Source organism: Neolamprologus brichardi, chromosome 7 (assembly GCF_056152115.1).
Source record: "Neolamprologus brichardi isolate AB-2024 chromosome 7, ASM5615211v1, whole genome shotgun sequence".
NCBI lineage: Eukaryota > Metazoa > Chordata > Actinopteri > Cichliformes > Cichlidae > Neolamprologus > Neolamprologus brichardi.
The window spans coordinates 223,337-250,088 of NC_142110.1; the positions used below are offsets into that span (position 1 = coordinate 223,337).

The 26,752-nt window shown below is 42.0% G+C and overlaps 1 protein-coding gene across 1 annotated transcript; it reads right to left on the bottom strand.

The window, feature by feature from the left end:
- Positions 1-1,481: 1,481 nt before the first annotated feature.
- On the bottom strand, positions 1,482-22,541 carry n4bp1 (nedd4 binding protein 1). Its single transcript, XM_087842751.1, has 12 exons — positions 21,935-22,541; positions 17,010-17,237; positions 16,556-16,729; positions 14,942-15,453; positions 12,577-12,928; positions 11,988-12,320; positions 11,565-11,800; positions 7,644-7,774; positions 5,612-5,708; positions 5,224-5,331; positions 3,582-3,683; positions 1,482-3,494 (listed from the first exon to the last, which is right to left on the bottom strand). Exons 1-12 carry the CDS (start codon positions 22,244-22,246, stop codon positions 3,143-3,145), a joined length of 2,937 nt encoding a protein of 978 aa, XP_087698877.1. The 5' UTR covers positions 22,247-22,541; the 3' UTR covers positions 1,482-3,142.
- Between the last annotated feature and the right edge of the window lie 4,211 nt (positions 22,542-26,752).

Below are 26,752 nucleotides of genomic sequence, written 5' to 3' on the forward strand. Positions count from 1 at the left end.
CAATGCAAGATCTTCAAACACAATGCCGTTTAATGGAGAAAAAAAATCTGGAATTACAAAAACAAACAGTTCTAGTACAGCCCTGTGATACTGCCCTTAATGCATCTGGTGGCCTCCTTAGTTTCTCATTGTTAAGTGGGTTTGTGGATGTAGGGCAGCCTTTGAGGTCAGACAGGTAGGTCACGCAGGCAGTAAGAAACAGGAATAGTTCTGTGCAGCTGCAGGAGCACAAGCTGTTGGTACAATGGATGCTGTCAAGTAGCGCAGAAGACTGTAGTAGGATGGTCTGATGCAGGTCTGGGAGGGAACACCAGCCTGCATCCCATCAGGAGCATGCCCAGAAGCTCACACTTAAGGGCAACTCGATATCTTGACAGACTGAGAAGCTGGGGAGCGCATCACTGATTTTCCAATTGGCAGACGACCCACTACATCTCCTGAGCCAGAAAATGACACAAGGAATAGGGTTGTGATGTGACGACTCCTAGAGTGAGCAGCCAAAAGAAGAATAATTACACCACCAGCCTGAACTGCTGATACAAGTCAGAAGTGGCCTGTTCTCTCATGTTGCAGCAGAAATGGAGTCTCATCAGTTTCCTGTTCTTAGCTGACGAGTGGCCCCCTGTGTGACGTCCTGACTGGATATTTTCTCTTCTTTCAGACGATTCCCAGTGAGACAGGAAAAATTAAGGTCAGGCGGTCTAGCACCAACAACCGTGCCACAAAACAGCTTAAAATCACAGTTCTTCCCCATTCTGATGCTCAGTTGGAACTTGGGTGGCTGTAGCTCAGGTGGCAGAGCAGGTCAGCCACTAATCAGAAGGCCGGTGGTTCGATCCCAGGCTGCCTCCTGGCTGCATGTCAAATATCCTTGGGCAAGATATTAACCCCGTGTTTGCCTACTGGTGGTGGTCAGAGGGCCCGGTGGCGCCAGTGTCCGGCAGCCTCGCCTCTGTCAGTGCGCCCCAGGGCAGCTGTGGCTACAATGTAGCTGCCATCACCAGTGTGTGAATGTGTGGATGACTGAATGTAGTGTAAAGCGCTTTAGGGTCCTTAAGGACTAGAAAAGTGCTATGCAAATACAGGCCATTTACCATTTACCAACTTCAGCAGGCCATCCTGACTATACCTAAATGCACTGAATTGCTGCCATATGTAGCAAAAATATGGTATTTGTCCCAGTCTTAACAGCAATAGAATCAGTGCCTCCTCAGGGTGGTTGTTATAGAAAAAAATTTCGTTTTAAATTTTATCTTAGTACGTAAATATCATAATTAAAAGCAACTGAAACAATATTTTCAACCTGGGTTTAGGTTTCGCTCTGTTATCACCCCGAAAGAGATCTCTCAAAAACTTCTCACATTCTTAGTGTGTTTGAGGCGATGAGCCTTCTTGTACAATATTTAAGACATTTAAAGTAAGCAGACATAAGCGTTCATCTTTAATTTAACCCGTGATGAAAAACAAAGCGAGTTTGCCCATTTTTCTATGGAGAATGCTGCATTTTATTCTTCTTCCACATACATAGAACCATATGTGCACTGTAGCCAAAAATGTGCATATTTACAAAAATGAAATCAATATACACAAAAGAATTATAATACAAGAGAAAAGAAATCCTTCAGTAATCCTTACGATAACAACATAGCAAGTACAAACAAAAGTTATTTTTGACACCTTGTGAAGTTTTTGTGCAGAGATTTCTTTTCTCACAAGATGAAATGTTTGTATGTTACAAAATCAGATGCACATGAAATATGCAAGGTGCAGCTCCGGGTAAGGGTGACACCGCTGCAGCCTTCATTGCGGTACATCTGTAACTTAAACTATGTCATCTTAACACTATTTTTTGTGAGCAAACTTATGATCCGTCATTTTAAATGCAAATTAATTTTCAAAGGGTAAGTCTAAACTGTTTTAGTGTTTGTTTCCATTCAAGGTCAGACAACTGACACGTGTCGGCTACAGACAGAAACTTTTAACCCAGAGCGGGTCTGTTTGGGAAGTAACGTCACTTTGATCATCAGAGCAGCAAATTCAGGTTTTCTTCAGAGATCATTTTATAAAGTGCAGCTTTGAGAAAGAACAGAACTATGAGAGAAGGGACTTTCTGCAAATATCATATGAAAAAGAAAAATCACCAATGAGATAAAACAGTTTATAATGGTCTACCTTTGAAGGGAGGAAAGCATCTAAAACTGGGTTTGAGAAGGTAGAGTTGGGAGGGGTGGTTAAATTAACTAGAAACGTTTTTTGGTAGTTGTTTAAATTCAGCTTGAATATGCACACGTATCGTAACTCGGAGAAACGGCTTGTGAACAACAGCCTCTAAATGTTGGCCACGAGCACGCCTAAGGGTGTTTCTTTGATGTGCTCAGCTGCCAAAACAGAAGCTTTGATGTAATTTCCTGCTTAACTTTTGACCAGCTACTGCTTTTGGGGATTTCTATTCACTGTTTCATCCGGCTGATCTCATGCTTCCTGAAATTCTGGCTGTCTCAATTAAAACGCAATTCCAACAGATGCACTGCAAACGAAAACAAAGTGTTCTTTTAAACTTCCCGTGTTAATATTGAACGACTCCGAACTGCACAAACCGATGTTAGGTTTGTAGCCTGGTACTGCTTGACAGTGGAAAAAGAAAAAAAATGCTTTGCTGAAAGTTTCAAAACATGCAAAAACCTGCCAGCGTCACACGTGTCTCAACATAAAGCTGGAGAACAAGCTGAGAGTCTGTATTAAGAAGTTCAGGAGAGGAAACCGGTCGTACGCTGGTGCCACGGTCCAAAAAGAGCGCGCCCAGTGCTGGTCCCACATTCATGGAATCTCTGGACTGTTGTCGAGAAACAAAGAAATGATTACCTAGAGACTTTTCTTGTTTGACGAATGTGGTAACTTTTAACATTTTGGTGACGCAGACACCGGTGCTGTCGACCTTAATCGACCTGAAAGTGAAGGAGAGAAAAAGTAGATCGTCCCAAACGATGGGTTTCAACAGTAGCAGCTAGTTTGACGATCAGTCTCGATGAAAAATAAAAATAATTAAAGAAAAAGTCCTCCAAGCTGGAAGAGATGGTAAAATAAATTATTTTTATATATATCCTTGCGTGTATATCTGCTGGTCGTTTTAACTGAGAGTTCTTTATCCGAGCAGCAACCCAGAAAGGGCGTTCAGGTCTCTCATGTACGGGTTGTCGCTGAGGATGCGGTCGATCCGCTGCTTCTGGTCGGGGAAGATGTCGTACAGTTTTCTCTTCAGCTCTGACGTCTCCCCCGGCGACCGCTGGGGCGGAGGTGAGGGAGAGGGTGAGGGAGAACGGCGAGGTGGGTGCCATTCTGGGGGCCCGGAGTGGGGCCAGTGCGCAGTGGTGTGGGCCGTCAGGGAGGTGGGGGTCCGCGGGGCAGAGTGAACAGCTTGCACGTAAACTGGCTGCTGCTGTGAGGGAGGCCGGAGGTCCGGGGGTCTGAGAGGCGGAGGCGTGCCCGGAGCTCTCCTGACAGGAAGAGAAAGAGGGTGTAAGAAGGAGCAGCGCACAGCAACCAACACTGACCCGACAAGGCCTCAGTATTTTAGCACACACCAGCTGTCTTTACGGAGGAAGATGTCAAGGTGAGGGCCGTCCTTTCCCAGAGGGTCATCGGGGATCATGAAGTGGTCCTCCACAAAAGTAAACTGAAGCAATCTGCAGTCAAAGTGGACAAATTCACAAACTGTAACGTCCAAGTAACTGTTCTGAAACTCTAGTGGGCGCTTTCTGAACCCACACTGTTGTTTTTTCTGCAGCTTTTACATTCTTACTGTTGACAAACTACATGTTCAATTGCTGATTTCGAATAACTACATTTTATTCTTGAAATTTTAACATCACTACAAAAGCTGGAAAGTACTCTGGAGTTAAGACAAGATCATCAATGCACCAGGATGGCGATGCAGAACAATACAAAGGAAGACACACTTTCCGGTTCTTTGCTCATACCTTCCTAGAAATGACTTCATATTGTTGCTGACAGATTAACAGCGTTGTCCATGAAAGTCTACTGATTTGGGTACAAATGTCTGTTTTTCCCCAAAAAAAAGTTTTAAAAAGAATTAGTCTGTGAAAAAATGTTAAAAATGTTAAGAGCTTTGTTATTTGTTGATGAAGAAATATTGACTGAGTCACAGCGTGTTTACAGGTATGTGGAAATGAGACATTTGGTTAGAGTCAGTGATGAGTCTCCCCTCCAGTACCATGTTTATTAAACCAGTTTGAAATAAAACCTTTACAGTTTGTGAGATTGTTGTCATGGAATTATAAGCTAAGCTAATTTCACCCCTGGTGAAGGCTGAACTCGTCAGCCTGAACAAAACAGCCTTAAATAAACAGAGTTTGTGGACGGGGGGAACGCCGCTCTCTGTGTGAAGCAGTCACAACCAGGAATTAACCCATGACAGCAGCGCCGGATGGCGTCAGACCAACCTGCACAGTGATTTCCTGTGCAAAGGGGGTCTTTATCCGAGACACTGACCAACAGGGGGCGACACAATCCCACAGTCTCATACATTTAGCCCTTCATATGGGCTGTGGTGGAGTATGATAGAAGTCATGGAAAATGTTACATAGCTACTTTCAATACAAACACTCTTTGTCATCACTGACGTATATAAAGTTTCAATATATTTATTCAGTTTGCATTTATTGTATTGCAGCCTTACTACAATAATACTAGGTGCGCTGAGAGTGATTTCTGTATTTATCACCATATAAGTAAGTCTGAGTGGTTCACAACACCCTGCAGATACAGCAGAGTGTGAATGGTTGATATCAACGGATTTATTTTCCTCAATACTTTTTCAACGGTTCTCCTGCGTGTCAAAAAACATGTGAAGGACACGACGTGGGTGTTCAAAGATCAATCATTTAAAGACGTCTCTTAGCCAAATTAAATACGTTGCTTTAACTGATGTAGCAATATGAAATTCTCATTAAGGAGTAATAAAATGCATTATTCACTATTAGTCACCAAAACTGGATCTTTTGATTGGTGCCTGTACCCGTTTAGTTTCCTGCACACACATGAATTCTCAGGTTCCTATAAAGGACTCGCTGATTGATAGTAAATGTAAATAAAATGGTTTTAAATAGAGCTTCAATCTTAACATTGCTCCTGTGTGGACTTTCCGGTGCCATGTTAGGCAACACGTAAGTGAATGACTCACTGAGCTGTGTACACAACAATCACCTCTCTTGAATGATCCTGCGCCAGGTGTCCGAGGTGTCGACAAAATCCCTCAGGTTGTCATTGGTTACGATGATCCCGTCTGTTTTTTCTGCCAGGTGGAGCATGAATCTGACGGGGAGAAAAAAAGGACACTTTTCCTCGTGTTCAAAAATATTATATGTGGAGAAGGTGCTGGTCAGTTTTATGATGAATGACCTGGGCTTCAAAACATCATCATAGAATCATCATATATCTGCACATGTATCTTCTAGTCGTCTATTAGAAAGATACAGATGGAGGTCAGCAGGGTGAGCGAACACACACAAGGGAACTTTCAACAACCGAGCGATTCAGTTATTCGGTCTTTGTCCATCTGTGCCCTTAGATATGAAGTGTTTGCAGGGTGTACCTGTCATCGTGTGAGGATATCCTCTGGCCACAGACTTCCCTGGAGGGGGTGAACGAGAGCAGCCTCAGGTCTTCTAGCTGGTTTAGAAAATGTTGCTCTGTAAGAAAACACCGCCGGCTGTGTCAGTAAAAACAATGACGACAAAGTGAACACACACACGTGTAACAGGTTTGTTTGGTTCCCGTACACAACGACCCGCAAGACGAAAACCCAAACAGCTGCTCCAGAAGGACTGCTGCTGATATGACCTTCAGCTGTGTTAAGCACAGTTTCAGCAGAAAAAAATGTTTGTGTTTCTACTAATAATAATAATACATTTTATTTAAAAACAGCGCCTTTCAAAGCACCCAAGGACACTGTACAACAGATAAAAACACAAAAACTGGAAATATACACAATAATAAGAGTAACAGATAAAAGTTAGGAGCTTACAGAGGTTCAAACTAGGGATGCAACGATACCAATGTTTTCAAACCGATACGATACCGATACTTGGATCTGAGTACTTGCCGATACTGAGTACAAAAACCGATACTTCTACCACACACAAATGCAATTATTGGAAGACAGGTTTTATTTTATTCTCTGCCGATAAAAAATAAAATCGTAATAAAAATGACCACAAAAAAAATTTCAAGGGAAAAATAAGCACTTCTGTTAAATTATTGCAGAGTCTCCACATTGTAATTTAACAAAATATCACTGAACTATTGGCACTGTCTCGAGCTTTCAGAATAATAAATAAATATGTCTGTGAAGGTTCTCAGTCATCCAGGTCATCATAGTCAAAGGAGCTTGCAAAGAAAAGCGTCTGGACTTAATAAATAAATAAACACTTCTGTTTATTTATTATATTTCATATCGCAGCTCGAGTATGCTGAGAAGACGGTTCAATCCTATGTTTTCCACGGCCGGCATTGGCTGGTCATCCAGAGCGATAAAATGAGTCAGAGCCTCTGTTATTTTAACTGCCCGTGGATTTTCTCTTGACATTTTTCATCGCTTTTCCAAAACCTGAGTTAAAGTTGGCTGTTCCACACTGCTGACATTTTGTTTAGCCTAGCTACAGCAGCCTCCAGTTTCTCTTTTTTATCTGGAGCCGCCAGTCTCACTCGCCTAACCCTGTGCCTGTTTAGCGCGGGATGTCCCCCTAGTGGCCAATCTAAAAAACTACAACAGAAATGACAAGCCACCCTCTGATTAATGAAATAAGTTGGTATCGGTTCATGGTATCGGTTAACTTTTACGAGTATGAGTACACACACATTTTACAGTATCGGCCCCGATACCAGTATCGGTATCGGTGCATCCCTAGTTCAAACATAAGTAATTTTAAACAGATGAGTTTTGAGTGTGGACTTAAAAAGAGGGAATGAACTAATGTCTCTGAGGTCAGGGGTGAGTGATGTCTCTGAGGTCAGGGGGTGAGTAACGTTTCTGAGGTCAGGGGTGAGTAATGGGGGGTTGGAATTCCAAAGTCGAGGGGCAGAGCAACTAAAAGCCCCGCCCCCTTTGTAATCAGGCAGGAAGGAACAGAGAGAGAAAGAGAAGATGAAGATCTGAGGCACCGGGATGGGGAGTTCATCTGTACTAAATCAGAGAGGTCTGGTGGAGAGAGAGAACAGCCTTAAATGTATAAAGGAGCCAGTGCAGCTGCTTCAGGATTGGGGAGATGTGGTGGGCAGAGGAAGTAATAATACCGGCAGCAGAATTCTGGACACGTTGCAGCTTGTTGATGGATTTTTGTGTGAGGCCAAATAATAGTGAGTTACAGTAATCAATTCAGAGATAAGATTATGGACGAGAATGGCCGTGGCATGAGTGAGCAAAGGGCGGAGGTGATTGATACGAAACAACCCGTTTGAATATTTCTATGAACTGTAAATAAATCGAATACCCACGGGAACAATCAAAAGCCTGCTGATGCTTTTTTGTGGCTGTGTCTCCAAGACAACAAAGGACCAAAGGAAAGACAGATTGTTAAAATATTTTAATACACATGTGGAGACTGGCCTGTGTAGACCTGTCGTACCTGTTGTTAGTCGATCCCTCTTTTGACGCCACTGGGGGACAAAGACTGTGATTTCCCTGTGTCCTCTCTTCCAAAATGTCTCCACTGCTAGTGCTATACCACGGCAGGAGAAGAACCGATGAAGGCCATGACTGCAGAAGTGAGGACGAGAAGGAGGACACAGTTAACTGGAGAAGACAACTGCTAAAAACAGAAGTAATGGACAGTAATGAGGCTCGGGGATAAGGGTGTCCACATATTGAACTACAGATGCTCCACGAGCGTTCAAAAAATGGAAAGCACAGAGAGAAATCAGAGCGTGAACATGTCCACAGGACGAGGATCTCCGAGTCAACTAAAGGAAACACAAACGCTGAACACATGTAAACACATTTCAGGTGATGTGTGGGCAAAACCGGGGAATTCATTAATAAACAAACAAATACATGACACAGGGCGCAACGTCAGCTGACCCAGATTGTTGTCGATGACGTGCGCGACCTCCACATGCGCACGTCAGATAGCTGTAATACAACATCGGTCGCTAGGACGCAGAAAACCACAGAACAACAAAAGCAGCACACGGCAGCAGACACGAGAAACTCCCTGACAGCAGCAGGAAGTTGGCTTCTCTCGCTGAAATCCACAGACCCAGAAATCTTATCAGCCACGGAGGTATTTTTAAATATTTGGCCTTAGTGGCCCTTTGTTCAGTGAAATCTAATCCTGCGTCACTCGTACACCTCAACAATCACCACCTCAGGAGAAACGGCGCACACGTCAGCGCTGACAGCCCCTCAGTGGAGTTTTATGTTTGGGGGAAATCTCGTGCACGTGGTTATTTTCAGAGGAAATGTTACAATCTTACAGTAGTCGTGTATAAGGCTTCTGTGACCCCCGTTTGATATAAAAAACAGGCACAAGTTCCCCTTTTCTTCACTAAGAACTGAACGTACGACTAAAACAGCAGCTAATAAACTATGAAGCAGGGAAAACTAGACTGGAACTGCAGATTCCTGTTTTGGAAAGCTGATGTTCTTGAGGAAATAATTAAATGCTGCTTTATAAATGAAGCTTCTGTTCATTCTTTTTTTCCCATCATGTGAATTCCGGTTTTGTCTGCCCTCCTACTTCCCTGTATACGGAGTTACTATGGTAACGGAGATCTAGTCTTACATGTGCTGCAGTTAAAGCAGAGAAAATAAATAAACAGATAAAATAATGATGCAACAAGCTAAAGGTAGAAAGTGGCAACGACATCCGTCTGTACACTCTGCCAAACACCAGCAGAACTGTTTTTAACATCGACATGATAATTCATCTTTGATTGTAGAGACTTCACAGAGCGAGTTACTGAAAACACGAGAACTGTGAAATGGAAACTTTTCACTATGAAAAACCTGAATTCTTAATGTAATGGTGCCATCATAATATTCTTATTAATATCTCAGTAATATCATTCTTGTAATAACGCCAAAAACGCTGTGAGAAAGTGCCCCGTATGTCACAACATGGCTCTTCGTCCTCGGGCGGACGCTCAAAGCTGATAAGTCCATCGTCTCAGACGTCTTGCAGATGCACAGCGTCGAGGCAGAGAGCGCACACGGACACTGCACAACAAGATAAACTTCAGCTTGTGGTCAGAGCCGAAAGTGCAAAGTCAGGGGGAGTTCCACTCGCCGCTGATAGAGAAAGTGATGAGAACACAGCAGGAAGAGCTTATGCAATCTAAAAATCACCGAGCAAAAAAGGGAACATTTCAAAACTTTACATAACCCAATAACCTCCTTCAGGATCACTGCCTTCATCCCCGAAACTCAAATTCCTGCAGTCGTTTAAGGCAGGTGTTATTATTTCAATAAATATACAAGAACATCTCTTCCTGTGTCTGTACAGGAAAGCGCTGCATTGATTTTGGCTCACTTTGCGTTATTAAAAACAATAATGATCAAAACTGAGTCACAGACTTGTGTTTCCTTTAGACATACTTCTGGTAAGGAGGGACGATGAAGTAAGAACATCAAAGGAAGTAGCTGCAAAAATGAGAGGGCAGGAGAGGGTCATCAGGGTGGAAGAGCTCCGAGGAACGACAATAGTTTGTGTTACACACATAAAGAATGATCCAATAATCAGGTTTCTTACTAGAAAGGGCCTTTCTTCTCAAAAACACCCCCACGGTTTCACCCCCACACATCAATATTGTGCCGTTACACGTGCTTTCGCTCCGTCACACACACACACACACACACACACACACACACACACACACACACACGTGAAATCACTCACAAATATGATGACTAATACCAGTACATGACTGCGTGGGCGAGGTTTTGGTGCACCTACAACAGTTGTAGCTGCGACCTACGCGCTTCAACAGATGGTATTGTGTGACAGAGATGGTGTGACCTTAACTGATGATGATGATGATGGTGGGAAGGTGGACAGCTTCGTTAGTAAAAAGGAAAAACGTGGTACGAGTAAAACAGGCGCGGGAAGTGACACCAATCAAAACACATATTATATTTGTCATCAAGCGACTTACAACATCCTGTCCTTACAGCCGTGATTAAGAAATGCTCGCTCTGAAAGAAATGACTCTCACTCTGCTCTCATCTCTTATTTACAATGGTCAGAGGAGCAGATGGGCCCTGAAGATGCTGCAGCTACAACAAGAAGCATCTGGAGAATCTTCTGATTCCCCGAGTCATGCACAGCTTTGTACTTGATGGGACCTTGTGGATAATCCTGGCATACAAATATGCAAATATGTATATTTGTCTTTTTTCATATTCAAGCTCATATTCTGCATCATCTAAGCTGAACCAACATGATTACCAAGATGTCAGGAACAAAGTCCACTGGACACAAGGGGTGGGGGAAAAATGGATACTGTGTAGCATGGTGATATTTTGTTTGCTAATAATGTATGGATACAGGGACAGCAGAAATCGATATTTTGTTACAAAAAGGTTTTTGTGCTCTGACTTCAGAGCATGTTGATCCTTTTTCTGAGCAAGAATCCTGACATTCCTTCACTGTCCAAATGTGTTTAATAAACATGACAGTTTACTTATTTTAATTTAAGACATGTTTTATTTTAATTAAGTTTAAAACTTTTTTATTTAATGTAAAATTATATTTTGTTTTAATTGACTTTCAAATTCTTCAGTTGCTGAAGGGGCTGCATAGTTTTCATAAACTGCATAGTTCAGAATAGCTATAATTGTACCAGATGGTTGATTCAGTTAAGTTGGACTAGACTGTAATACAAACCGTTCAGTTTGTCAACAATAAAACTGAAATGAGAGAAAGACTGAGTGTGAGACTTTGATATTAGAGAAAATGAATATTGATAAACTTTACCTTTATGTACAGAATCTGAATATCGCAAAATATTTTTAAAAATTGCAATAATATCGTATCGTGCGTTAAGTATTGTGATAATATCGTATCGTGGGATGTATGGTGATTCCCACCTCTACTGGACACATGAGACTAAAGTGGAGATGATGCACAGCACCACGTTTGGAGAAAACCAAAAGCTGCAAATTGGCACAAACACCTCACAGCAACAGCTAAGAGAAGCGGTGGAGGGCTGATAATCAGGTTTGTGAGGTGAGGTGTCCTGTGAAAAACGGACACGGTGGGTTTATTAAATAACCCGCTTGGAGCTCAGGTGTACCCTAACCCTAACCCGCATCAACACATAAAACATCCAATTTGTTAACTAACCTTGGAAAAAAAGACATTTTATACAACCTATATTTAAACAATGATGTTAGCTGAAGAGCTTTGTGCCTTTTATAATAATTCTCTGACAGATGAGAGGATCTGAAACTATAACAAACAGTAGTTTTCTTAAATAAAGTTTTTACTGAATGTGAATATCTTACTTGGCATGAAAAGGACTTTTCAGTATAAATTTCTTTTTACACTCACGCCATAGCCACGTTGCTGCCGTCTATGATGATGTGTCTGAGGTCTGGGCGTCCCGGCTCGTTGGGCAGGTTCAGCTTGTAGGGAGTCCTCAGCGACTGATGGAAACGAGCCAGGCCAGTCACCGGTGGGGCCGGTGGGTCATTTGTGGGCGGCGTCCGTGCTGCTGCCCCGTGGAACCCCGTGTGGCTGATTGTCTGGTAGGAAGAGGCTGAGGGTCGGGCGATGGGCTGAGCTGACTGACGAGACAAAGAGACGTGATGTCACCGATGGTATAAATCCACCAGACGCAGCTGTCCAGGCGCGTGCTGCGTTTAAAATAACTGCTCATTCCCAGCTTTGTCGTGTGTGTGTGAAAAGACAACAGACACAAAGCGCCACCTGTTAAACACACTATTCTTGACTGAACACTGGGGCAATACCTACACTGGTGGTTGAAGCCAGGGATGCAGTGGTGGCCGTCAGCCACTGAGGCGTGCTGCGCAGCGCCGTTACAGTCTCGACCTTCACCGATCCCCCCAAAGTCTGAGTCCCACCTCGGGACAAGTAGTCCCTCTGCGGGATGCCGCCGCCTCCTCGTGCCAAATAGTCGGTCCTGGAACCCGACTGCGCGTTGAGGTGCGCCACCGCGATCATCCGAGACATTCTGTCTGCCGTTTTGGTATCAGTGGGGATGATGTCGTCATCGTCATCAATGGTAATGACCTCATAGTTTCCTGCTCCTCCTTGAGCGCTCGAGCTCCTCTTAATAGTGATCGCCTGAAATGAGGTTCGAATCAAAGTTTAGCACGTGTACAACGCCTCGCCACGGGTTAAAAAAGGCATCACATCTGCTAAGATCTCAGAGGTTATCTCAGGTGAAGTATCAGAGAACAAGATGAAAGATAATAAGAAGCAGAGAGAATAATATAGAGGATGTACATGTGAAGACAGGATCGCTACAGCTAGACCTTTGGCTCTACGTCTGTCTCTGTGAGACAAAGAAGTAAAGCTGGAGTGAGTTATTGTCAAGTACCTGCTGAGTGCTCGTTTCGCTGCCGCTGCACTGCCTCCTGTGCCCAAGCCCATTGCTGCTGCTTCCATACTGGTTGGGCTTGATGTTCTCTTTAGATCTCCCCGGGTCCGCCGACAGCCTGCTCAGCTCGAGCTCCTCTCTGAAGCAGGAGGCTGCAGAGACGGATGACGATGAAGAGCGAGCGTCTGAGGTGCGCACAGAGTTTAGTCTTCTTTCTTTTTCCCCTCCTTTCAAGCTCTCTTCACAACGCTTAGTTTCCTCCACGATCTTCTCAAGGACGAGGAAGGTATCTTCCGTCTGTCCCGTTGCCTTGACAACACGTTCCACCACTTCCTGCTGGTAACCCATGGTTCTGGGGAAAATATGATGCATGTTACATTACTGGTGGCTATAATGCATCCGCTTGTCTTTATTGGCTGTAAAGAGAGCCATTCAATTCAGGTCAAGAGAAACTCAAACAAATCAAGTAACATTACTGGGTTCGTTGTGTCGTTCAGGCTCACCTTTCTTGTCACAGCTCATACTGACGAACCGCTCAGCAGTAGAGTTTTTGTTTTGTATACTTTATTAATCTCCTGTACGGAAATTACTCCCTGTATTTAACCCATTCACTCAGTGAAGCACTGGGCAGCCAATCCAGCGCCGAGGGAACAGTGTGTAGGGATGGTACGTTGCTCAGGGGTACCTCAGGGTAGCTGTTTGGTGTGTTTGGACCCCCGACCCTCCGATCACGGGGCGAACGCTCTACTGAGTCTACTGAGCTTACCCACCTGAATCTAATCCAGTGCCATGTAACACATCTTGATGCATGCTCAATCATCCAGGATGAGCTTTGATCAGTGGTTGTTGATCAATGGTTATGAGAATTTGCACATTAATGATCAAGGAGCTGACCTCCCAGCCCTTGGTCCATTCAGTGGTGCTGGTTTCAGCCATTGTGCAAATGTCCTGTTTATAAGATTGAAACCTGCAGTCAGCTGAGACTGAGGACGTCACCTGATGATGACAAAATGTTTCTCCCACTGAAAACGTCCAGGTGAACAGAATCAACTTTCCAAATTGGTTCAGTGACCTCGTCCCAGACATGCTGTCTGCCTCTCTTCATTCAAACATTATGAGTTGAAGGTAACGTATAAATGTTATGTGATGTCCCACCTAGTCATCACGGCTTTAAGGGAAAGCTGACTGGACTGCACATTCAGACAGGAATCATTAAGAGATCAATGAAAAGGGCACGCGAGGTTGACTCGTTCTCTTATGATCTCACCACAAATGACTAAGGAACACTGCACAGTGAAACTCAACAGTTAGCCACTCGATTCAACTGGATCACTGAACCTTTGTATTACTTTAATTTGAACGTCCAAATGTATGTTTGTACTGTATGCATACCAGGGGTGGGGAAAAATGGATACTGTGTAGCATGGTGATATTTTGTTTGCTAATAATGTATGGATACAGGGACAGCAGAAATCGATACTTTGTTACAAAAAGGTTTTTGTGCTCTGACTTCAGAGCATGTTGATCCTTTTTCTGAGCAAGAATCCTGACATTCCTTCACTGTCCAAATGTGTTTAATAAACATGACAGTTTACTTATTTTAATTTAAGACATGTTTTATTTTAATGAAGTTTAAAACTTTTTTATTTAATGTAAAATTATATTTTGTTTTAATTGACTTTCAAATTCTTCAGTTGCTGAAGGGGCTGCATAGTTTTCATAAACTGCATAGTTCAGAATAGCTATAATTGTACCAGATGGTTGATTCAGTTAAGTTGGACTAGACTGTAATACAAACCGTTCAGTTTGTCAACAATAAAACTGAAATGAGAGAAAGACTGAGTGTGAGACTTTGATATTAGAGAAAATGAATATTGATAAAGTTTACCTTTATGTACAGAATCTGAATATTGCAAAATATTGTAAAAAATTGCAATAATATCGTATCGTGCGTTAAGTATTGTGATAATATCGTATCGTGGGATGTATGGTGATTCCCACCTCTAATGCATACGGTCATGACCTAATGTTTCATCAACCAGGACAACAGCCAGCAGGTCTCTTATATGTACATAATGTGAGCTCTGTTCAAATACAAAATCTATTCTTCGTTAAGATTTCAACTAATTATTATATTCATAAGCAATAGTTCTTCCAATGAGTGTTAATTTAGTCAATAAAACAAAACCATCACAGTATCCTATCCAGGTAATATTCGACTGTAATGTAAAACAAAGAAAAACTGACCACGTTTCAAATTATGGTGGTCGTCTTTAGACCCCAAAGACGACCACCATAACTCCAAACAGTTCTAATATAAATCCGAGGAATTCATTTGGAAACTTTTGACTAGTGTGAACTTTACCTGAAAAAATTGACCAAGCAGCGGAGGTTGGTTTCTGGACTGACCGCCTCTCCCTCATCCGAGACCCCCTCAGCAGAGTCCAGCATGTTGGGCCCAGATACGGTATTTGCCTTCGCTGAGGAGAGGGACGACGAAGCAGAGGGGGTTTTGGATCTACAGCTGCTACTGCCCCCCCGGCCCTCTCTGTCCCTCTGTCGCTCCCTTTCTCTTGCTCTCTCCGGCGACTCTTCCCTCCGCTCCAGAGAGTACTGTCTCTTTGTATCCCGCGTCTCGCTGCCCGATGAACGCCGCTTGTGCGTGGGCCGATTGCTGTTATGCAGGACTGCCTCGGGACCTAAACCGATTCCACCTCCTGGTTTACTGCCTCCGCCAAGAGATGATGGCGTGGTCCCTCGCTCCTCAAAACTAGTGTCCAGGATGCGGTTGGAGAGCTCCGTCACAGGGGTGCTGCTCTGTGAGCGGTCCTGGTCAACCTCCGACATGCTTGGATGGAGCATCTGGTTGAGCTGAGTCTGGGGAAGGAGAAACAGTGGTTGTTGCCTCAGTTAGGAAACTACAGTAAAAGTTCCTCTCAAACTGGAATGCTCGCCATAGCCAACGTTCCTGTTGTACTTTCCAGTGTGCCCTACGTGGTTCTTCTTCCCGATGCCAGAAATGACGTCTTCGATTGAACTCAGTGTGTGACTTTCAAAAACATTCAACTTGTTCTTCAACTTCTCTCTGACTTCATACGTTGGTAAAACATGATTTATAAATACCTAAAAGTACAATGAAGCTCTTAACTTGTTGATAAATAAATAATTCACACTTAATTCATATTTTTTAAAACTAAAACAAGCTTCATATAAAACAATAACTAATTCAACATTTTGGTGACAGATCCAAATTTGTATTTCTGCAGCATCATCACAAAAGTTTAAGAGCACCAGTTATGCTCTCTAAGCATATCAAAGAGATGGTTAATGGGGAACTACTATGCATGATTCACAATGATCCTTATTTACAGCACTCCTATCCCTCAGAAACACTTTGAATATAACCCACCCACCCAAAGCCAGGGCTGGCAGCATGTTTAGCATCTGTGTTAGTAAATCTCCCCTTCACACTCACAATGGAAGTGAGCAGTGAGGGGGTGAGACTGATTTTAGCTCAATGCCTATAGCTTACCAGTTTTCTAAGTAAAAACGGGGGAAATTCTTACTGACTTGTAAAGCTGGGAAGCATCTTGTTGCCGGGACAGAAGAACGTCAGCAGATATTAACAGCTAATTCTACACAGTTTATAAAATATAATAACACTATAAAAACGCCTTTTATTACACATGACCTTAAAGTTAACCTTCTTCTTATTGACCATACCTTCAGATCAGTTTGTAAACTTAAGCTGCTTACACCAAATCAATGAATGCAGAGGTATATTTGTGGGTCGAGGTGTGGTTAAACACAAAATAATACCAGTCATGCATCAGAAAAACTTTTTAAAATCTTAGTATTAAATCTTATAGCACAAGGCTGCAATCTCAATGACCCACAGCAGTTCCAGCTTATTCTCTTTGAAATTTGCAGTTGTCATCAAAAACTCTTTGGTCACAGTGGTCATGCTCTACGTACTAACCAGAGAAGAGGTGTTTGTGTTCATAGGGGTGTGAACAAGTCCCAGCAACTCCTCCTTCAGCGCACTGGGAAGCAGCAAGAGCTCCATAGTGTACTTGTCATCCCTTTCCTCCACGAAGGACTTGAATGCTCGTTTTACGGTTGGTTCTGTGTCACATGGTAGACTTCGCTTCTCCTGGACAAAACACAAAAACACTTGAGTGTGTGGTATGACATGCTGTAGACTACTCCTTAAATAATTTCAAATGACTGTTAAGTCGTTTTTTCTAGAAAGCCCACGGCATTCCTTCGTACGTTTCATTTCGTCCCATCAACAGTTCAAAACAAAAAGGATTTGCAGAAAATCTTCACATTTAATTTACAACTATTCATCAGCTTTCCACAATATAAATGACCCCCCCTGGAGTCACGTAACTACTACAGAATGAAACTACGTCTGATAACAAGACTCGTACTTGGAACAGTGCTACAAACTGCTGAACTCGGCTTTGAGCCATCACCACGGGCTCGGCCCGACCCAACAGCCGCAGGCAGCCCGGCTCTTGCACCAGAACTTCAGCGCTCGTGTCCCGTATGAGCCTGTCCAAAAAAAGGCCCCTGGCGCCAGCAAAGATACAGTGCATATCCACCGGGTACCGCTCTTCTTTCTGCAGTTCTGGGTCGCACAGTCCTCGAACATATTCCTGCACAACAAGGAGAACACAAAGCTGTGAGTACTGCATTATGACTGCAGTGTTGCTTATCATCCATCTAGGAAAGAAAGAAAAAGGAACCAATCAGAATGACCTAATTTAACATATTTAGCAAAAATTAAAAAAAGAATATAAATATTTCACACAGTAAGTGTTGTCTCGTGCTTGACGTGCCCACACACCTGTAAGGTATTTAAGGTGACACGTGATGAAACCAAACTCTACTCACTGTTTTAGGGAATCTCCTGGCTGTGGCAACTGTTTGGATGAATCAGCGCAGGTGCGTGCGGTAACTTTCGTACAGATAGTGTTTCGCATTTTTTTTAGTGTTTCTCTGCCGATAAGAAGTGACTCAGCACGAGCAATGTATGGTGACTCAGTGATGCGGTGGGAGAGACAGAAAGGGTGTGAGATTTGAAAGTGAGCACGGCTATAAATATGTGGGCGTGGCTTCTTAAAATAAAATAACCAATAAAATGAGTTTCCTTTGGCCCTGTGTACAAACTATACAGGCTGAGAGTTCACTGCTGCTTATACTTTAGATTTTTAACAAGTAGAAATAATGATTGTATTTATAAAGGAGACTGTCAGGGTACAAGTGTTTGCCTGTGCTGCGTAAGGAAGCGCGCGTTTTCTCCAATGAAGAAATAAATGTTTCTGCAAAGATTTGAGCATTTTTTTAATTATTTATTTATTTAATGTATTTTTGTTTACACATAATGAAGAAATACAAGCCCCATCTCCAGGAAGCTTGGACTGCAGCTCCTTGTTCTGCAGTCTCAGAGAGCTTTAGCACTTTTCTATCTGCTCTAAGTCCTGGTTGGAGTAGCACTCCAACTGTGAGTAAATCTCAAAATCAGTCAACAGCAATCCAGGACAAGGGTCAAGGACAAGAAGGACCTGACCAGCTGGTAGTTAAAACACATGAAGGTAGGGCCAAAGCAAAAGAAGAAAAAAAAAGCAAGATAAGCAAAACTGGCCAAAGCAAAATAAGTAAGGCTGTCCACTGGTAACCCAGTCACAGAATCTAAACATGAGTGACCAACCCAAACAAACCTTTTAAAATATGAAGTATTATTGCATATGCTATAGTTCCTGATGTTAAAACTTATCACTAAGACTCTGTTTCCACACTCAATACATATTAATGAGTACCACTGAAAACTAAAAACAAACTTATAACAACATAAAGTCTAATGCCTCTCCAATGGATATTTACCAAATGTAAATCTAAGCCTAATCCATCTCTTCCTACCAGTTACCACAGTCCTGGTGGTACTGGAGGATACTTTTTACTAGCGAAAGAGTCCAAACAAACAGTGGAATAAACATTCCCATCTGCTCATTGCAAAGATAAAGAGAAAATGTGGCATCTGTACAAAAAAAAAATGTTACTGTAACCCACCTAAAATTTGCCTCATGAAAATGAACTGCTGTTTCCAAAGAATGTCAGTAGGTGGCACTATGAGATTGTTTAGTGCTTGTGAACTTGAGTCGATATAGAGAAGGAGAATAGCGCTAAGCCTACATATGCTGGTCGGAGCTACTCACCGAGTTTTTCTTTAATCCTTGCTCAAGAAAAAGGTTATGAGTGAAGACACAAATTGAATCTTACTCTTCAGCTTGTTGGGAAACGCGGACACTTTTTGTTGATGCCGATGTACCTGTTTTTGTGGTTTTTGTTCATTTCCGGTGAGCTGACTAACTGCGCTAGCATAGCAAGCTAATCGTTAGCTAATCATTAGCTTAGTATAATGTAAATTTCATGTGTTCCCTTTAAGTGCTGTATTATCTTTTTATTTCTTCACTTGTGAATGTTTTAAACCAGGCTAAAGCTAGTAGGTAAGTTTTATTTATTGTAATGAGATGATAAATATGAGCAGTCTTTGGCTAAATAGTACTGCGACCACGTTTTGCACTTTCCTCGTGCATCAGTAATGTACATTCTCTCAATTCACTGGATTGATGTGACTGCTGTTCACAAAATATGAGATTTGAGTCAAATTTGTATGATGTGGAAATTGTTTTAAGGTTCTTTGATTAATTTTATTATTGATTGCATTAAGTCGTTATATACAAAGAGTGAGGGGCATTTGGTCACTAGTGTTGATTAAGTTGTTATATTATATTCATGTAAAATATGTTCACTGCCCTGTGCAGGTTGTGTTTTTTGTTGGAGTCTAAAGTTGCGAACCAGGATTCCAGATCCCCGGCTGCGATGCAGGAAAGGTTTCCAGCCTACTTAGAAGTGACAACTGCGTTACTTCTTGACAGATAAGCTTATGAGATCTCAGAACAACAACAACACTGAATACACAGACTGACAAATATGGACTATTGGAACTGTTGTGAACTGTTGAATGACTGTTTTTGGTTTTGTTTTTGAATAAATGTTTACTGTTCTTTTAGCTGTGTGTCAGTCGCTCCTTAGTCGATTCCTAGAGAACATAAGCCCAAGATCCTAACTTTCTCTACATTCAGTAGTGGTAAAGTATCGTGTGTTACATTACGTCAATCATACAAGACGTCTAAGACTCTAGTACGCCTGGTCAGAATCACATGTTTGGACTATCGAAGGGAAAAAAAGAAATGCAGTCATGGGAAAAACAGTAGTGATTTCCCAAACTGGAGGAAATGCCAGCATCAACCTAATATAGTTAAGCGGGACGCCACTGACGACTTGCACATCATTCTTATCATGAGTTCAACAGGCTCACAGTGAAATTACCATTTCCACATTCATTTCTCGGTTGACTGGCAGAGCTCGGAGCAGCTGGTTACAGTGTGCCAAAAAGAAAGAGATGCATGACACAAGATGCAGAAGTGTGAGCGATGCTCCGGGAAATCACACAAAAGTGATCGGATTGAGATCAAGATTCAGATGTTTACAGATCCCTTGCATGACTAATTATACCGTAAAACCTCTAGAAACACATCACATGACTTTTAAATTGATGGCTGTGTAACAAGCTCTTTGGTTTCAGGTGAGGTAAATCAGTCACAATGAGTAATCTCTCTCCAGCAGTGGTGCTAAAGAGCACTGCTCTTTCAAGTATTATTATTATTATTATTGATTTTTTATAATAACTTTTAACAAACTCTAAATTTTTATCCAAAAAAAGCTGACACTTAATGAGACGGTTATTTAAAAAGCAGATCATTACATACGTATTACAATTTTACAATAACAATGGCCCCACAAACACACAAGAACTTCACATGTACAATGTTTAGAAACCTAAAAACTGATATTTTACTCTCTTATTATCCATGACTTTAACCAGTTTTTGCAAGTTATTTCTTGTTTTGTTTTGCTAAGTTAGCCGTCTGCCTCATTAAAATTATATCTACAAATAACATACTTGCAAATGCAGAATAAAGGCGTCTCCTCTCTTTTCGTTAAGGAAAAGACTATACTGGCACTTAGTTTATTAGGTGCTAATTTCAAACTTTGCCAACTGTTTAGGGAGCTGAATTTAAAAAAAAAAAAAAAACTGTAATAACATAACTTCCTTTATGGAGATTCCCAGCCATGCCAATGCCTAGCCAAAAACTGGAGTATTTGGAAGTAGGAGAATCACAATAATAATCACAATCACAATATATATATATATATATATATATATATATATATATAAATAAAACTAACAAACTAACAACAATTTGAAAATAAATATTTAAAGTTCTGAAGCTAGACATACGACTACAGGAATAAATAATAATAATAATAGTGATGGAGAAAAAAAACTATTATGTATGTTTACTCAGCTCCAGGCATTAAACAACTAAATGCTAAACTAATGATATTCTGCTGCAGTTGTGGCTGTTCATGTTTGACTTGTAAATAAAACACCTTCTTACACCTTTGAGCTCTCAGCAGCAGCCCATTAATATCTAACATATTTTGCCTGTTGTCCTTCAGGTTGTGTAGTAAGGTAGACGCCCACACACTTGCCTGTACAGTAACTCTATTGTGATTGTACTGTATTTTTATATAACCTTCAGACTCCACCCTTAATAACAGCTCAGTATTTTTTTCTCATGGCTGTACAGACACATGAAAGGGAGTCTTCAGCCTTTGTTTTGGTTAAAACAAATAGCAACTAGTTAACAAACATTGTATCCAACCCCACCTAAAAATCATTGTGAAACCGAGATGGCCTGTTTAACATATCTGACAGACAGTGTGGCCAACTGCTTGTGGCTGTCTACTCCGCAGTCCAACAATAAACTAATGAAAGCAAATGTCATGACATTTGACAAGATACCACTGCGTAAATATTGCGATATCATCTTATGAGCGTTATGAGTAGTGTTACTTTCATTAGCTATCTGGGCAAAATGAATAGGTCATATTTCATCATTCATATTTTCTGTGATGGAAAGGATGAGATGCCATAAATGTTGTCTTTTACATCGCTCACTATTACGACTTTAAACTAGCTATCCATCTGCACACCTGACGAATATATTTAAACCCTAATATGTGATCTGCCAAATATAAGATTGTACAAATCAGACGTGTTTCTGAGCTGCACCAACACTGAGGGGCACAGTCAGCACTGTGTTTGATTTAAAAATAATAATGACAGCAGCTGACGGCTCTTAAAATAATGACAGCCTTGTTCTCAGACTGGTCTGCTGGCTTCGCCACAGAAATGCAAGCGAAAGCGTTTTTAAGATCCTACCTTTGCCTTCGACACGTCTTCTCTGTTGCCTCTGAGCTGCAGCCATATCTGCCGTAATGTTTTGTTGCCGTGCGACTGTCCTGTGTGGTCCAGCAAGCCGATAATGGTGAACGCTACTTTAAAAACCTGCTCCACTCTCGGTTTGGCGCATTTAAGCTCATCTTCTTTATCCTCCAGCACCGTAAACTCGTCCACTGTCGGGCTCTCTTGCTGCTGCCTGCCGGCGGACGCAGGCAGCCTGCTGCCTGGCTGCTCCGGGCACGTTAGCTCGGTGACTCGTCTCATTCCGAGGAGGGGCCGCGTTGTTGACATTCTGCCTCTCTCACACCGTCGTTCCTGGCGACGAAGTCTCAACAGTCACACTCTTTGTGGCTCTTAGGAGCCTTCGGGGTGTTCATGTTCTTCTTGCTGTGTACTCCAGACCGACGCAGCGACGTTTACACGGCTAAACGACATGAACACAGCGGCAGAGCTAGCTAAATAACTCGGAAGCCCCTAGTGACGTATCCGGAAAGTCCCAGTGATGGCGTCATCAAAACACGACAGTCAAGTGTGCTTGATTGTGTGAGCTCAAAGATGGTTATCGCTTGAAACGAGATATCAAAACAAGACGCAGAGTGACCTACATCCTTACGACTTTCACACCCTAGATGGAGATCCTGTGAGATGAGACTGTCACCACCCGTCAGTGCTTTGGTGGCGTTTGTGTGTGAGCGCCTGAGTTTTGCTTTGTTGGGTAATTTGCAGCACACCTGCGGGTCTACACAGGCCAACGAGCAAAAACGCCACAGCAGAACAAACGTCCAACGTTGCCCTCTTGTGGCCGTGAGACGTAATTGCTCGGCTTGTAGGGAGGCCATGTAAACATAAAATAAAATAATGAATCCATGTAATAATAATAAAAATAATAAATCATTTTTTACTTACCACCTTTTGGGGTCCTCTGTCACACCAACCTTCTGCATGTCTTCCTTGACCACATTTATGAAGCTCTGGTGTCTTCCTCTTTTCCTGTTGCAGGCAGATTTATGTTCAACATCCTTTGCCTAATATATACACTATAGCACCTCTGGACATGTTCAGACTATTTTTTGTCTTGTCTTCTACCTTTGAGTCCAAACAACTCCACCTAAGCTCTCCTTTCATGTACATTTCATTGCAATGAAAATCTTAACATCTTCAAATCTGCCACGTCCAGCTTTGCCACCATGTCCAAAGCATACATCACAACAGGTTTAAATGGTCTGTATTTGTATAGCGCTTTACTAGCCTAAGGACCCCAAAGCGCTTTACACATCCAGTCATCCACACACGCATTCACACACTGGTGATGGCAGCTACATTGTAGCCACAGCCACCCTGGGGCGCACTGACAGAGGCGAGGCTGCCGGACACTGGCGCCACCGGGCCCTCTGACCACCACCAGTAGGCAACGGGTGAAGTGTCTTGCCCAAGGACACAACAACCGTGACTGTCCAAGCCGGGGCTCAAACCGGCACCCTTCCGATTACAAGGCGAACTCCCAACTACTCCCAACTCCTGAGCCACGATCGCCCTACATTTTCTAACCACTACATTTTCTAGACCTTCCCTTCCTTTTCCCTGCGTCAAATCCCCCTGACACTCATCTCCACTCCCTCCACCTTGCCTACACTCTCTTGTTTGCAGCTTGTTCCTTGCAACCTGTAGTCAAATGTCAGCTTTCTGCAAGCTACCACATAGGTACAGGCTGACCAGTAATTTTGTTTATTCTGTTCAGTATCCTCTTACACTTTATTTCTCTTGATATAAAACTTGAATAAGATAAGGTGTTAATATAAGATTTTGTTCAGTGTGATGCAAACTCATATGGAGTTAGCCTTCTAATGAACTCTCAATTATGCATAGAAAATACATACAAAAAGAACTGTAAGTAATAAATGCCATCCGATACAAATTTGTGTAAGTTTTTCCATGCTTGAAATTACTTAATGCAATTAATAATAATGTGTATGTGTTACCCAGGGAGCAATGTGTAGGGACGGTACCTTGCTCAAGGATACCTCGGGGCAGCCGTTCAGTGGAATCAAACCCCCGACCTTGGAGCAACGACTCTACCTACTGAGCTATCCCTGCCCTTTGTGTTTCAAAATAGGAACACACATAAAAGTGTGCTTTCAAATATCTACAAAACTGTGCAAAATTTGTTTAAAATCTAAAATAGTTAAAAATTACACATTTTTTTGTCCCGTGTTCGGCGTCATTACAATTTTAAAAATAATATATTAGAAAAAATTTTACATTTAAAAAAGAATAAAGTACCTTTCAGATTCAAGAATATCTTTGGTATTATTTTTTCAAAAAATGTGCCATTAAAATGGTTTTTTTTTATGTATTGTAACTGTTATACGAAAAAAAAGGCCCTGTGGAAAAAACTGAAACACTTTGGGTGTGTGAGGTGTGATTACACAGCTTTATAGCTAATTCTCAGATGGGGACTAGTCTGGACATGTGATGTGTATTGATGACGATGATCAAGACAGACTTGCTATTCTTTGAACCCATTGTGTGGTAAGTAATTAATACGTCACTCTCAAGGAAACAACATCTAAGCATAATACCTAACTGTTTACATGTCAGCGTGTTAATCAGATATAAACTGGAGAGTTTCCTGTTTTTGTCACCTCAGTGTTGTCTACCACACCCTTGACGTTTTTCCTTTTGTCATTCTTTAGCATCTACACGTAAATCACCCTCCACCTACTGGTCACTTCCTCCTCCCTTCCTTTTGTGCATCTAGATAAGTGACATGCTTTTCCAGCATTATTTATCTGACCACAGTTAAGAGGAACTTAACAAACTACAGGTACTGTAGTTCTCCTGTGACCCTCAGATTGTGCAACAATGTGCCACTTTTGCATTACAATAAAGATTCAAAATACAAATTTGAAGAGAAACAATGTGAAAAGGAGACATAAATCTGATAAGGAAAACATGCATTAGAAAAGCTCCTCACAAGGGAAATTACTGACAGGGGAAATATACACTGAAAACAAGAACACAAGGAGACTCTGAGCTGGGCTGTATCAAGACACGGGGGACTAAACCCCGATTCAACCAGACCCATTTAAAACAGAACTGTTCAAAATCAAGACTACTTTAGGACTTAACCAAGACGGAACCAGAACCAGACCTGCACTACACTTATTTTTTAATTCTACCAAAGTCCACTATTTAGATTCAGAAAAGTTTAGATAACTATTTAGCCTTGTTGTGCAAACAAGCCTGCATAACTTAATAAATATAGAATTTGAAAAATAGCAAACCTAAACAGATACACTAGGTACTAGATACATGTTATTAATGAGTTTTGGCAAACAACTATTTGACTAACACGTCTGTCTCACCTGGCTCTTGTTCCTCTCTCTCCCTCTTTGTGCTGACAATCAAGCCAAACACCAACATCATCAAATATACAGTTGAAACCAGATATTTACTCTTCAGATAAAAACACAAACACTTTTTAATTGTAAAACATCAAATCAGACTAAATGTTTATGTTTTTTAGATTGATAAATATAAAAAACATATTTGTTAAATTTAAGAGTAAAGAGAGAAACTGTCTGTATTTCTTAATTGTAAATGGCACCAAATTGTATTCAAACCGAGCCACACTTATGGAGCTCCACAATTCTGTTCCTGGTGTCTTGGTTGACATCTCTTGATTTTCCCGTATCAAAGGCTGTTTCCCAATTCAGGGTCTGCAGCCTTAAAGTACGCAGCCTCAACGATCCTCAAGGGCCGCGTACTCAAAGACCGCTAAGGCCGGAAGTGCGAGGCTTGTGAAATGGCAAGGTCTAGCCTCCTTTGCGCTGCCCAGGTTGCCTAGCAACCATGATACTAACAGCTGGAAACGTTTCGTACAGCTTTGTTTGACAGAAATGAAGAAGAAAATCTTTTGTTCATTTGTTTGTTTGTTTCTACATGAGCTTTGATCATTCTCTGATTAAGCTCAGCTATTGAACGGCGTATATTTTAAAGTAAAGGCTGTAAAACCAAGTTAGTACAAACGTCACTAATGTCACATGACTTTGCCGACATGTGGCCAACAGTAATGTTTTAATGTTCTTCGTTATTAAACATTTGCATATAAATAAGTGACATAATATTCAATCTTTGAGATCCCTTCCCAGACGCCTTAACGCCCACTCACATCCTGGGCCATCTGACCTCAGGAAATCACATGATAAGGTGGGGCCAGGTTTCACAATGAACTCACCTGAAACTCTGGCTGATTGGGACCCACACCCAGTTCCACACCTTGGCTCAGGCGATTAGAGGATCATCAGGGGGTCCTTTTGTCCCTCTGTGGGGGGAAACTCACACTAGGTTTAAATCTGGGACTCTCCACCATTTGACCTTAGAACTGAAGAAGCTTCTCGGATGAAGGTGAAACGTCTTCAAGCAACTTAAAGAAGTCCAGACGCTTTTCTTTCCAAGCTCCTTTGACAATAATATTCAGTACTTACTTAAAGTTTACTCTTCGGGCGCCCCTCATCTGCCGTTTTTTTCGGCAAAATTATCCACACCCACCGCCGCGCTATGCATTCTGGGATATGTTGGGCCACGAAGTCTACACCGCCACATCCTTAAAATTCAGGGAAATGAAGGACGCATTTGAGGGCCGCATTTCGAGCAGCCTTTGAATTAGGACAGCCTTCGTTGCGTCGTGGTGACGTAATCGGCCTTAAAATGCGGCCTTTAAGGCTGCAGACCCTGAATTGGGATACAGCCAAAGAAACAGGCTCTGTGTTTTGCCTTATATGCATCCACAGGTGT